Here is a 14,306-nt window from a genome sequence, read left to right as displayed (position 1 = left end):
CGGAACACCGGTACAGAGACGTTGACCTGTGTGTGACCTCAGCGGCCATTTAGTTTCCCCGACGGAGTGTTTGAAACCGGGAGAAACATCTGATTCAGCACCTAGCTTAGCTTAGCTTAGCTTAGCTTAGCTTAGCACTCTCATAGGAATTAAAGTGTTCAGCTACAGCAGGGGACACAACATGCTAAAGATTCATGGTAGTAAATATAAATATCACATTTACACAAATGCTGTTACATCCAGAAATTAAGTATACCTGAAATTTTAAGAAGTTGAAAAGTTTTTAGAGTCAACATAAAACGGCATATTTGGGCAATTAGGAAAAAAGTCAATTTCCACCAAAAACTCAGAAATTAATTTCAGTAATTCTCTAGAAAAAAATCGTGGAAATTTCTGAGCTCAAAAAGTTGAATATTTTTGAAATTTGAAACTCTGACAATTTCCAAAAGTCAAAGGTTCGACTTCACAAGCTCAGAAATGTCCATGTTTTTTTCCTAGAATATTTCTGAGATAAATCTCAAAATGTTTGAATTTTTTTCCACATATATTTTTGATTGAGCTCAGAAATTACCTTGGGTTTTTCAGAAAATGTCTGAGATTAATATAAAAAAAATTTCTTGCAAAAGACAAGCACATTTCTGAATCTCGAAAGTTTAAAATTTTCGACTTTTGAAGCTCAGAAACGTTTTGCTTTTTGTAGAAAATTTTCTACAAAAATTCTAGGACGAATTCTTTTCGTCTTTGAACAAAATTATTTGAGTTTCAAAAGTCAAACATTTTAAACTTTTGTGATTCAGAAATGTCCTTGTTTTTCCCCCCAATCTCAAAATTTTACTTTTTAAACTCAGAAATTACATGCTTTTTCAGAAATTGTCTTAGAATCTCAAAATTTCTGAGCTTTTTTTCAATCAAATTTTGACATTTCAAAATCAGAAATGTTTATGTTTTGTCCAGAACATTTCTGAGATTAAACTCAAAAATTAGTTTTTTGGTTGAAATTTACTACCTTTTTTCCTACCTAACACACTATTGTGAAATAACATCAATCCTGCAGCAATTAAAGCAGAATATGATTTTTAAAAGTTATTCATAATCCAAGCTGTAACGGTTTCTGAGCTGGAAAATCTGTCAAATAAATACGTCATCATCCAATGTTCAGCTAACAGTAATTTTCTAAATGTTCCCTCAGCGGCGATTTTCACCTGTGTACCAATTATGTTCCCACATCCCTGCAGGGATTTGGCAAAATTTCACAGATTTCCACCGAGTGTTTTCCTCTGCTTCCTGTAACAAAGCTAACCGTTTGCTCCTTTCCCTCGCTGTTTGAGTCGCTCTCCAAACGTGGCAGATTTACGCCGGGGCGTCCGTAACGGAGGCGAGGTTAAGAGGCTGTGGAGAGATTGGCTGGAGGAACTAGAGGAAACTGTGGCTCCACACTTGCTGCTGCAGATGAAAACCGTTTTCTTTCTGCTCTTCATTCGTCCTTATCAGAGCTGAAATTCCTGGTGTGTAAAATTGAATTCCAGCGTATTTCCTAGAGTGAAGATGGGATGACAGGAATGAAAAACACACAGTTGGAAAGAAGGTGTGGGAATGAAAAACACACAGTTGGAAAGAAGGTGTGGGAATGAAAAACACACAGTTGGAAAGAAGGTGTGGGAGCCTCAACTGGAAACATGCTCTGCAGACTTAAGATAACGGCGTCTTTGTGCAGAATAAGGATTACGACGTTAACACGTAGAACCGGCCTAACACGCTGATCTGACATCCTGCTGCTGATTCAGCAGCTTCAGAAATCAATGACAGGAAGAGAGTCTTTATCAGCTTTATTACAGCTGAACAATATTAGCAAAACATGCGATAACTTTGGTGAATCTCTTGATAATACAACTTGAAATAATAAACGGTCTTAATATCTTTCTGCTTTGGGCACATAGTAACCAAACACATAATGAGTTTTCTATCCAGATACTGGGAAAAGTGTCATCAAATACTAGCATAGAAAGCTAGTTGTAGCTTCCTGTGCATTTGTTAGTAAATCTGATGATAAAATGACATAAAACTTTTAAACAGTTTTAAGATTTTTTGGTTTTGGGTTCGTAGGAACCAAAGGGATTATGATCAGTCGGTCCAGCTAATGGGAAAATCATAATCAACAGCGTCATCAAATATACTACTAGCATAGAAAGCTGCTAGCATAGAAGGCTAGTAGCAGTGATAGCATAGAAAGCTACTTCTACACAAGTAATACCTTTCTGTGCCAGTACTAGTAGTAGCTTACAAGTAGAAGTACTACTATAGAAGTACATAGAAAGCTACTACTATACTAGTAGTAACACAGAACTACTAGAAATCTAGTAGTATCTTTCTATACAAGCATAGAAAGCTACTGCTAGCATAGACAGTTGGTAGTAATTTTCTATACTGGTAGTAGCATAGAAAGCTAGAACTAGTAGTAGCTAGTACTGACAGCAGTTTCAGTATTTGGTACTGAAATACTTATCTACTGTGTTTCCCTCCAATCAGTTCTGCACCTTAAGAATTGATTAGCAAACGATTTTCACAGCATAATAACTAAAAATACCAGCTTCAATGTTACACATAAATTAAAAACAATATTAAATAAATCAACTTAATTTAGCTTTAATTTTCACAAAATTCTATTTCGACTTATCCATGTAGCACCAATTTACCATTGTCTCCTTTTGTCACTTTGCAAACAAGTCAAAACATGCTTATTGTACGCAGTAATAACTGCTTTTCTCTTTCTGTAACACGGGGAGCTTCACAGTCTGGTATAAACTAGCTAGTTACAGCACAGATCTGTGCAAAAACACCCATTCTAACCCGTAAAAGGATATAAATCGTCTTTACGATCACCTCTGTTTAAAATCTGCTGTTTATTCTTTACAAGTTGCCATGGATAATAAATGTGATTCCCATGTCATAAAGGAGGAATCCCATCATCACCACAGGAGCGATCTGAAGCACCTGTTCATCCGCTGACCGTCTCAGCTCAACCGGACTGAACCAGAATCCGGCCGCTGCCCCCCTCCATCCCTGAAACATGGATTACAGCGCAGTCCAAGTCAGGACAACCACAACCTGCTGCAGACAACACTGGGTTTTTTTTTTAATATCAATGCTTAATGTAGACAGGAAAATCCTTTGAGTTTTTCCAGAAAGGCACAAAATGACCAAAAACTGAAGGAGAAAAAAATATATCCTACAAAGATGTTAAATAAGTAATTTATGTGGGAAAATTTGCTTTTGTTTTTATTGAAATTCCCAATATTAAACCGTGTGGAACTCCACAAGTTATTTTTAAGTAGTTTTAATTAACTTATTTTCTAGTTGCAGCCCTAGTGGGAAGCAGTGGGTGTTTCTGCTGGGGTTACTTTTGCCTCTTCATGATTTAAAGATGAGTTTTAAGGTGTTAAAGTGTAAAATATAAATTATAAAGTCCCATTTTGTAGTTTCAACCCAGAGATGTTTGTTTTATCACTGTGAAAGATGAGAAGATGAATTTAAAACTGTGGTAACTGGAAAAATATGTCCAAACAAATTGATAGGTTTTATCTTGTAAGGACTGAAATGATTAATCATGAATAATTGATTATTGAAATAATAATTTAGAAATCAATCATTAACTGCAGAGTTTAAAAAAGGCCATTTGCTGAAAGAACAATATAACAATTAAGCCAAAATTGTTCAAATTATGTATATTTTGCACTTAAAATGAATAAAACCTTTGTCTTTAAATATGTTTTACCCAAAATCTTGGAAGTGTGAAAGCTTTAGCTTCACACAGTAAATGTAAATAAATATATATAATTTTACTTTCCAAATATTAATTGGTTAATCCAAAAATTAAACAGATGCAGCCCTACACTGTACCAATAATAATCCAAGAAGAAATTAGTCAGAAGTAATTTTTTTATTTGATTAATCGTCAGACTAATCGATTAATCACCAGAATTATTGATTAATTGATTACTAAAATAATGACTTTCTTGTTTTTTTGCTGATAAATCATTTTGTATTTGGATGAGGTTTGATAAGGCCCACCTCTCCAACGTTTCTGCCCTGAAGCAGAAGTCCTGTCAACACCAACAGCCCCTGCCACCTGTCCTTCGCCGTCCCTCCGGGTCCAGGAAGAGGCCAGATGGCTCCGGAGGGCCGACCGGGACCCTGGTGGTGCTGCACCGTCCCCCACCCCCAGCCTCAGACCTCCACCCTCTGTGCCTCCCCTTCCCCCCGGTTTAAAGCCCCGCTCCCAAGGCTCGTCAGTGCTGCATGACTGGGCAAACACAGTCCTCTGGAAAAAAGAAAAAAATAAATCCCCTCCATCTCTCCTCTGCAGCTGCCTGGTTTGCAAGAAAAGCATTTAGATTTCCCCTCCTATCGCAAAGAACCAGAACCTGCTCTCCATCCTGATCCGTTTAGGTCAACCACAAACCCTAAAAGGAAAGTGCTCAACACTTGGATCCACAACGGAAAGCTGCAGCTAACCACCATGTTTACTGCAGATTGTAATCATTGATGTTTAAAAAAGAGTCACAGAGGGCTGGCCATTCGTCATCACCCGACCCGTCGCTCTGATATTACATTCAATTAGTTTCAGATAGCAGCGGCGCACAGCGCTCGGCTTCCACAATCAATCAAGCCCGTCGATGACAAATCATCAGCCTCTGCTCGCCTCTCACATCCAGGCAACAGGCCAACAAGCGAACAGATGAGAAGATGGAGGATCGGCAAGTTTAACAAACGTCTCAGAGCCGGAGTCGAATGCTGCATCACTGAAGACTGGAGGCCTACAGGGGCGGTACCACTAATATTCAAGACACATAGTCACATTTTATAGCACAATAATGTGATATAACTATACTAAAATGACTTAAAAGAAATCTAGTAACACTTTATTTGAAAAGGCTTCATAAACCAGACATGACACTGTGATAAACATGAAGGAGTGTTTATGACTGTTGTCATGAAGCATCATTCGGTAAATAATAACACTTACATTAATGCTCATTTTAATGGAACTTTAACTTACTGAATAATTCAATATTGGCCATTTGCATTAAAAGTTTAATTGACTTTCATTAATTGACTTTTAATGCAACTTTCAATATAACTTTGCATTAAAAGTGTCATTATTTACCAAATTAAACTTCATGACAACAGTCATAAGCATTCATGAAGACTCCTTCATTTTCATAACAGGTGTGTTTATCACAGTGTCATGTCAGTCTTATACACATCTCTTCCAGAAATTTTACTTCATAACTGTACGCCTTGAAATTGGGTCTCTGTCTCTTTAAAAACTCCTGTTCTTTCTGAAACTCCGCCTCCAGGAAGTCATCCCATAATGGCTCCTCTATTAACCCTTTAACAACATTTTACCAGCTTTACTCTCAGAAGTAGCTCCTGTAGTGAGCTCCGCCAGGTGTTTGCTAACTGCTGCTGGCTAGTCTGAAGGAGCTGAGTGAGGCAGAGCGGCTCTGTGAAGCAGAAAGAAGCTCTGAAGTTTGGGAACTGCAGCTGAGAGGAGGAGCTTCGTCCTTTGAGGCGGGGCTAAGTCCACTCAGGCGATGAATGGTTGCCATGGAGATTAAATGATTTCTCAATCAGGCATAAAAATATAAATGTGACACTCCATGTTTGTTTTTGATGAAGGAAAAACATTAAAACACAACATAACGCTAAAGATAAACGTAATTTTTACATAGTACTGCCCTTTTAAATTATCGAGTTTTAAAATATCTTTTTTCTTCACTTTTATTCACTATTTAATGATCTTCACACTCGTTTATCGTGTGTAAACGAGTGTAAAAAACGAGTGCTGACTCATGTCTTCTGATTTAAACGGCATTAACTGAAGTCCATAAAACCTCGTCGGCCACACGACTATAAATATTTTTATACACTTAAAAAACTAACGTCCACATAAAAATGAAACAAGTAGGCAAATCCAACAAAATATTGTCATATTTACTGTAATAAATATTAATATTTATCAAATTAAATATAAATATTATTTTCAAGGAACATATTAATGATATATTAATGCTAATAAAGTAGCTCTAAAAACTAATAAACTTTAATTTTGTACAAAAACACTTAACACTGGAACTGGAAGATATTTTAAATATTCAAAATAAAACAGCCAAAACAAATAAATAAAACTGATTCAGTGACAGATTCACCTAAAAACATCTGAAACTCATTTTTATTTAACATTGTTTATAATTTCCTCTCCATAATAAATACTTTCAGCCCAAAATAAAAGTTTAATATGAACAAAATCAGCCCAAAAGCAGGAAAGAGAGAAAAATACAACCATTGTTGTGATTCCTAAAATATAAAATCACTTTTATTTTATTGTAAGTTACTTTTCTGCAAGATGTGGGAGTTTCTTTTAAATCAGTAATTCGCTAATATTGATGACAAATAACTTGTTCAACTGGGAGATTATTTCACCTATGCTAAATAAAAAATAATGTAAATAAATAAAAAAACAGCTTTACAGCAAAACTTTAAAGTTTTTCGTTGCAGTAAATCAAATTTAATGTCAAAAATTATACACTGCAAAAATAGAAACTTATTTTAATCTAGTTTCTACTGCAAATATCGTAATACACTTTAAAAAACTAAAATAACTCAACATTTCAGCAATAAATGAATAAATGTTTTACATAAGTAACTTCTTAATATAGATAAAGTACGAGTTCAATTGGTCAATTATTTCAGTTAAAACAAGACATTTTTTCCTCATTAAAAATATTTTATGCCACTGAAAAGTTACTTTTAAGTTAGTTTTGTCTTATTTCAAGCATCTTAAGGAATTAGAAACTCCAAACAAATACTTGGTAAAGTTTTGTGTTTTTGCAGTGTGGATGCAATAATCATATCAAAATATGTAGGAAAGCATCTAAACATGCTTCATAAAGTTAAAATCTTCTTTTGTAAACAATAATACGTCTAAATAAAAACAACAGCGACGTTTGATCTCACGTTCTGAGCAGATCTGGTCCTCTGAATTCATTTTTGTTTTTTGTTTATAAGAATGAACCTGAAGCTGAACGGCAGGTCTGGATGAACATGATTAATTTATTGAGAGAGCAGCCAAGAAAAGCTGCAGCGTGAACAAAGCCTGGACTCCCAGGAAGCCTTGAGAGACCCAATGAAAGATTCAACCCAACGTTACTGAGCCGCTTTTGATTGGTTTTATTTCTGGAAGCCGAATCAAACTGCACCACAAATGGCAAACATATGGTGAGATTTCACACAGCGTTTGGCGTTTTTCTGTGTTTTTCTTGGTCTTTTTTAACGCCTCTCAGTGGGTTTAGTCAGAAAACAGTTGGGATCACATTATTTTAACAACACAAGCTGTAAAAAAAAAAGAGAGAGAGAAAGAATACACTTTCTGAATCTTTCAGATAAAAACCAATCCATTTTGCAGACAGGAATTGATTATTGAACAGAAATCTGACACTGATTGCTCAAAAAGAGCGACTGGAAATTATGTATTTATTTCCTCGCTAATCGCTCGTTAATGACTGTTTGGTTTGGTTTTATTCTGTAGCTTTAATTAGCGAGAGACGCAGATGAGTGGAGAAAAATAAATTTTAAAAAATCACACGGCTTTTATTTAAACTAATCCTTAACGCCAGGGGAGAAATTGATCTTTGTTTGAGGATTTGCACTGCAAAAACACAAGATCTTACTAAGATTTTTGTCTAGTTCCTATTACTAACATCTTAAACTTTAAATAAGACAACAATAACTAACAAGTATTAATTAAAAATAAGATTATAATTATAAGTGAAATAATTTGCCTTTTCTGTACTTTTTCGTCAATATAAAGGAATTATTGATGTAAATTAATCTCCTAAATCTTGCTGAGAAGTTGCTTGTTGGTTAGATTTGTCTTATTTTAATACCAGATAAGATATTTTTAATTGTTTGTTCTTTAAAACCTCTCAGCAAAAGCATTTCTTCATTCCTGTTTATAGACTTGGAAATTTTGCTTTTATTTTCTGCATTTTGATGCAAAACGGAGGAATACACTGCAAAAACCCACAAAATTCTTCCAAGTATTTCCGTCTAGTTTCTATTAAAAATATCTTAGTACACTTAAAATAGGACAAAACTAATTTACAAGTGACTTTTCAGCAAAATACACAAGCTTGTTTTAAGTCAATAATTCCTTAATATAGATGAAAAAGTAGTTTGACTGCCAGATTATTTCACTTTTAATCTGGGAAAAATGTGTTATAATAAGTGAAATAATCTGCCAATATGACCAATTAAAAAAGCTCTTATATCTTGCTGAAAAGTTATTTTTAAGTTAGTTTTGTCTTAGTGTGCTACAAACTACACAAAAAATACTTTTTGTGTTTTTGCAGTGTGTTGCACAAAAACACAAAATCTTACCAAGTAATTTTTGACTAGTTTTTAGCCGACTTATCTAAGTTCACTTGAAATAAGACAAAATTAATTTACAAGTAAATTATTAGCTTGTTTTAAGTAAATAATTTCTTAATACAGATTGAACAGAGCTAGTTCTCCTGGCAGATTATTATGGTAAAAATATCTTGTTATAAGTTAAATAATCTTCCAGTGGAACTAGTAATTTAAAAAAATCAATATTAAAGATTAATTGACTTAAAACAATCTCCTAGTTTTGCTGAAAAGTTACCTGCTTGTTACTTTTCTCTTATTTCAAGTGAACTATGATAGAATAGACCAAAAATACTTGCCGAGGTTTAGTGTTTTTGCAGTGTATGCTAACAAACTCCATAATAAATGTTTAAATAACCTTGCTTAATTGAGGTCCTCCACCTTATCAGCTGCAGGACGATTCACTGCACTAAAGATCTAATTCCAGAAAATCCATGTTTAATGAATACCATGAATATCAAACGACTAATTCAGCAACAAAGTCTGCAGTTCTGCTCCATCAGACGCACAACCCCGATTCTCCTCCTCGTAATGCAACGCATCCGTTTCAGGCCTTTTCCGCGCAGGTCTGTGATTGCTGCTCATCGAACATTAATACGCAGAGTAGGAGACGCGTGACAGCAGATCCACAGAGGGAACAAAATCCAATTATCTCCTGCAGAGTGAGGATCGCACGCAGCATCTCAGACCCACAAAGCCCAGGTAATTGCTGAAGGACGCTGACTGTTGCTCCAGTATTGCAACAATGGGAGGCTCCTGTGAAAACGCCGCTTTCAGTTTATTTAAGTTGGTTGAAGTCCATTAAAAGGGAAGGTGAGAATCGGTTCAGCCTCGTTTCCACGGAGACCACCGGGACTGCTGTCGCCGTTAAAAATCTAACCGGGTCCCTCCTCAGACTGAAATACAGGCTTTTATTCTGGAAGATTCACTTCACATTTGTGCGTTTTCTGTCCTGTTAAATAAGAGGTGCTCAAAGTGTGGCCCAGGGGCCATTTGTGGCCTCTGGATTGATTTTTTTGTGGGACGCAAACAGCAGTTAAAAAACAGGTCTGTCACTTCAAAAAGTTGCAAAATAAGCACAAAATGAACAGAAAAACATAATTTCACAAATATAAAAACCCGATCTGAAGAAGAAAATAAACTTATTAGTAATATGTACTTCACACCCAACAGACAATTCACACTCTGACCTGGTAGCAAATGAAAATGTAAAACAGGAAAGCAGTTATAGAAAAAATGTATAATGGCTTTTCTTAGCTTTAGTAACTTGTGCAGAATGTGATCCATTCATCTCTAATGGAAATTTAGCAACTAATTTTTTTTAAAAAAATCGAGACTTTGAATCTAGATTGCAGATCTATGCCAGGGAGAAAGGAAAGGTTTAATAAAATGATCAAAATGCAGAAATAAAACAAGTGTATTACCTGAAGTCCTTAAGACAATGCTTCAAACATTGTCAGCTAAACAACCTTTAAATTTTAAATATTTTCATACACTTAAAAAACTAGAACCAGAAGATACTTTAAATATCCAAAATAAAAACACAAAAAATAAAATGTGAAAAAGCTCAAGCTAGCTAGTTAGTAAGGATACCTAGCAATGGTGTAGTTAATTAAAGGTGGTAGTCAATATGCTTGCTAGCTAGCTATCCAGATAGTTAGCAAGGGTATGATAGAGTTATCAAGTATTTTAGAAGTGAGTTTATCCTTTGCATACTCTTGCTAACTAGCTACTCAGTCAACAAGGATAATTGGTATAAGTTGGTAGTTACTAGTTAGCAAGTATGACGAGATTACTTGTCAAATGTAACTACCTAAGAAGGGTGTATGGTGGTAGTCAACTTATACCCGTGCTAGCTAGCTAGCTAATTAGTTAGCAAGGATATCTTAGCAGTGTGTTATCAGGAATTTTAGAAGTGAGTTTATTAGCTAACAAGGATATGAGTTGGTAGTCAACTAACTAGCTAACTAGTTAATTTGCTAACTAGTTAGCTACATAGTTAGCAGAGGTGTGTTTGCAGAGAGTTACTGTTGGCATAATCAAGATGTCTGACTGTGACTCAAACTTATGCTTGACTTTATTCAAGATATTATGACTATTGTCATTATTATGACTAATCTTGAATCATTTCATCTTTATTCTTTTTTTTTTTTTTCTTAGTATGACCCTAATACTCTGTTGTAAAGAAAACAATTCAAGGCCTTCCTTAGACAACTGGCAGTCATCTTACATGGAATGATAAACTCAACTTCACTGTGTTGAGTTATGAATTACACTATAAAGAAAATAATTCTGTTAAACTGGAAACCTTTTTGTTGAATTAACCCAAATTAGACTGAATATATATTTTATATTTGATCTATAAAAGCAACAGCTCAAATCGACGCGGTTTGTTTTAGAAAACAAGGCAACCATCCTGTTTTAAACTGAACTTTCCCATCATTTGAAGGCTTTCCATCACTTATCCGTTCCCTGCTGCTGAACAAAAAAAGAAAGTAAATAAAATCACTTTATGAATGGCAGCAGATCTGGTTACCATAGCAACAAGAAAAGAAAGGAAAAAACATGAGCTTTCAGGTATATACCCGCCTTTTGTGCTGAAATCCCAGGAACTCTGGGATTTCTTGAGCTTCTCTGCGAGTCAATTAGCAGCCGCTGAGACGCTCGGCATTGTGGGAAATCGGGGGAAAACACCAGCTGGGACTGAATTAATATTCATGTTCTACATATTCCCAGGTGATTCATTTAACACACCTGATCAAATCAATAATTTACTGGGGAAAAGGACCAACACAGGTAAGAAAGAAATATATACGCTGTTTTTATTTTTAAATCTTCAAACTGGTCGGAAATGACCAGCTTTCATTCTACACTGCAAAACACAAAATCCTACCAAGTAATTTTGATCAGGTTTTTATTGCAAATATCTAAGTAAACTTGAAATACAACAAAACTAACTTATAAGTAACTAAATCAAGATAAAGGAGTTTGTTTTTAGTAAATAATTGCTTTGATGAAAAAGTACTGAAACCAAAACTTTGTCCTCAATATTAAGGAATTATAGATTTAAGCTCCTAATTGTAGCTGAAAAGTTGATTTTAAGTTCGTTTTGTCTTATTTCAAGTGTACTCAGATATTTGCACTAAAAAGTAGACAAAAATTACTTGGTAAGACTTTGTGCTTTTGCAGTGTAAACATGATTTCATGTCGTTTCTCTGATTTTTAGACGTTAATTCTTAAATCCCAGGTTGATTTGTAAAGTTTGTTTTATAAGAAAAAAAGCTTCTCTAACTGACTTAAACAAATGTATGTTTGAAGGACGCAGACATTTTGTTCCTCCAAACTCCAGCCTTACTTCCAATGGCTCCATTTTCTGGCGTACCTCAAGGTTCTGTTTTGGTGCCTCTTGTTTTTGTTGCATATTGGAAACATTTTTATCACTTTTATGCAGATGACTTTCAGTTTAATGTCTAAGCTCCACAGATTGGTCCAATATTGAAAAAATATTCTGGATCAGGTACGGTAATGTTCCCAATCCATAAGGGCGGATCTATTCAGTCTAATTCTATGCTTTGTCCATAGTTTTCTTCAATTTAATAAAGAAAAAAGCTGAAATAATTACCTTTGAACCTGAAAAATGCCTGCTTGCTTTCTACTGGCACAAACGTTAATTATGGTTTCACTTTATTTGCACATTTGAAGACTGATTGTTTTTAAGAAATATTGCCAAACTGAGCTCTATTATGTCACATTCTGAGCTGGAAATAATCATTTATTCTTTTGTTTTATTCAGACTGGAATATTCCAATGCTCTATAAAGCATTATAGAACAAAATGCCGCAGTCAGGTTTTCACATGTGATTCCAATCCTGATGCAGCTTCCGGTTTATTTTAGAGACCAATTTAAACTCGTTTTACTGACTTGGAGAGAACTTCGTGGACTATATCAGCGGCTTTTCTGCACTAAAAAATCCCTTTTTTGCACATTTACAAGAAAAAAAATCCAGACAGATGTTTCTGATCTGTTCAGCTCGCATGAAAAAGACCCACAAATTCAGCAAAACACATTCACAATTTCATAAAACAAGAAGCGGCTCAACCACAAAATAGCATTTTTCAATAAACCACAACATAAGAGCATGACGAAAACATGGACCTCGTTTGATTTGGTTGGGTTTTTCTGCACGTTATGTCCGCTCTGCATGTCAACGGTCACCGCAGCAGCATGACAGGAGCAATTCGCTGTACCTCTGCTTTAAAAACAGAGACAACTAATGCCCAAACCAATCAATCACAGCCAAAAAAAGAAGAAATCTCTGCTCACTTTGAGCGACAGACAGAGAAAAAACCCACAAGATCCTCTGACATTTCTGAGTGTTTTTGCAACAGCGCCTAGATACAAAGCAGCACGGAGTGATGAAACCATCAGGATCATGACCCAACACATCACACTGCGTTCTGCAATCAGCAACAAACCTCTGGGTGGCGAAACGCGAGATGGAAAACAGAGAAAACATGCACCAGCATCCAAAACATGCACACTTTTTACCAAAAAGCAGCACAAACAGCAACAAAATCTGTTGGAGGATAAATTGTTTCAGTGATTATCAAGATAAACGATAATGTTGTTGTTTGTTTCCTGGACATAATAAAACAAATTCGTTTTTAATTAGACCAATAAATGTTCATTTTACAAACTTTATATCCAAAATGAAACACAGAACCCACAAACAGCAGCAATTATAACAGAAACCATAAACAAAATGGATAAAGATGAATCACTGGAATGGAAATTAATTTATCATACGACTGATTGATTAATTGCACATTGCGACAGGCTAAATTCACTGTTTCTATGACCAACAGGAATGTTTCCATATAAAAATGTTTCCATTAAAATGCAGCGAACAGCCGACACGGAGAGAATGAGTTACGATAACAATTAATCTTACTGCAGAAGTTTAAAGTAATAAATATGAGATTAAAGTTCAAATTCAAAGTCAGAAAATTCTAATAAATTCCTCCACCCAAGCAGAAAAGCATCCCAGATTACTTTATGTGGTCCGTCTGCTGCACTGAACCAATCACACAAGCTTCCATGTTGCCAAAAGGAAACTTTAAATGAAGAAAAGTCAAACTCTTCAGCTAAAATTCTGCTTTTTTCTAAGTGAAACACCAGCCAGAAGCAGCAATGGTGGGAGAAAACTCACCCTCTTCTGGTCCTCCAGTCCATGCAGCACAGGCTTCCTCCTCTGGTGCTGATGTGGGCTCGCCTCCGCTCCGGCCTCCATCTTTATCCAACCGCCAAATATCCAACCTTTGACCCCGAACCTCCACCCAGAAACCAAACCTTTCCAGGAACGAAGGGAAATACCTGCTCAGAGTATTTCAGTCCACCTTCCCAACCGATTCCCAGTTACGGTGCATGAATGTCAAATCCGCAGGCAGGGAAGAGCTTCCTGTCCATCAACTCGTCAAAAATGGGACGCTCAACCTCTGCTACGTCCTCAGGCATAATGCTTCCTGACGGCGACTTCCTGCGCTTCCCGGTCCCAAGCAGCAGAACTGGAGCGAGTATCCGAGCCCGAGACGACGCTGGAAAAAAACATCATGGACGCTCTGGAGATTTGATCCCAGTCGGTGCTGAGGTCATCCTGATGGAGACGCAACCTGGACGCTTCTCTGGAACACAACAGAGAGAAGCTTTCCCTGATGACATGTTCAAGATGTGGCATATGGAGGAAGATTAGTGCCACTGAAAACAAACAGAATCTTACTTTAAATCTCAAAATTCTGATTTTGGACATAAGGTGTTTAAAGTCGGAATTATGAGGTGAAAG

At 35.9% G+C, this 14,306-nt stretch overlaps 1 protein-coding gene across 1 annotated transcript in view; it reads right to left on the bottom strand.

Moving 5' to 3' along the window:
* Nucleotides 1–14,306, bottom strand: part of nav2 (neuron navigator 2) — a 256,802-nt gene that overhangs the window by 240,968 nt on the left and 1,528 nt on the right. Inside the window, exon 2 of the mRNA XM_023331792.1 lies at nucleotides 13,677–14,148. Within this exon, the coding sequence (XP_023187560.1) occupies nucleotides 13,677–13,757 (81 nt within the window). The 5' untranslated portion in view covers nucleotides 13,758–14,148. The remainder of the gene's footprint in view (nucleotides 1–13,676; nucleotides 14,149–14,306) is intronic.

This window comes from Xiphophorus maculatus, chromosome 4 (genome assembly GCF_002775205.1).
Source record: "Xiphophorus maculatus strain JP 163 A chromosome 4, X_maculatus-5.0-male, whole genome shotgun sequence".
Taxonomy (NCBI): Eukaryota; Metazoa; Chordata; class Actinopteri; order Cyprinodontiformes; family Poeciliidae; genus Xiphophorus; species Xiphophorus maculatus.
The sequence above is the reverse complement of the archived record's forward strand: the minus strand, read 5'-3'. Positions and strand labels throughout refer to the sequence as shown.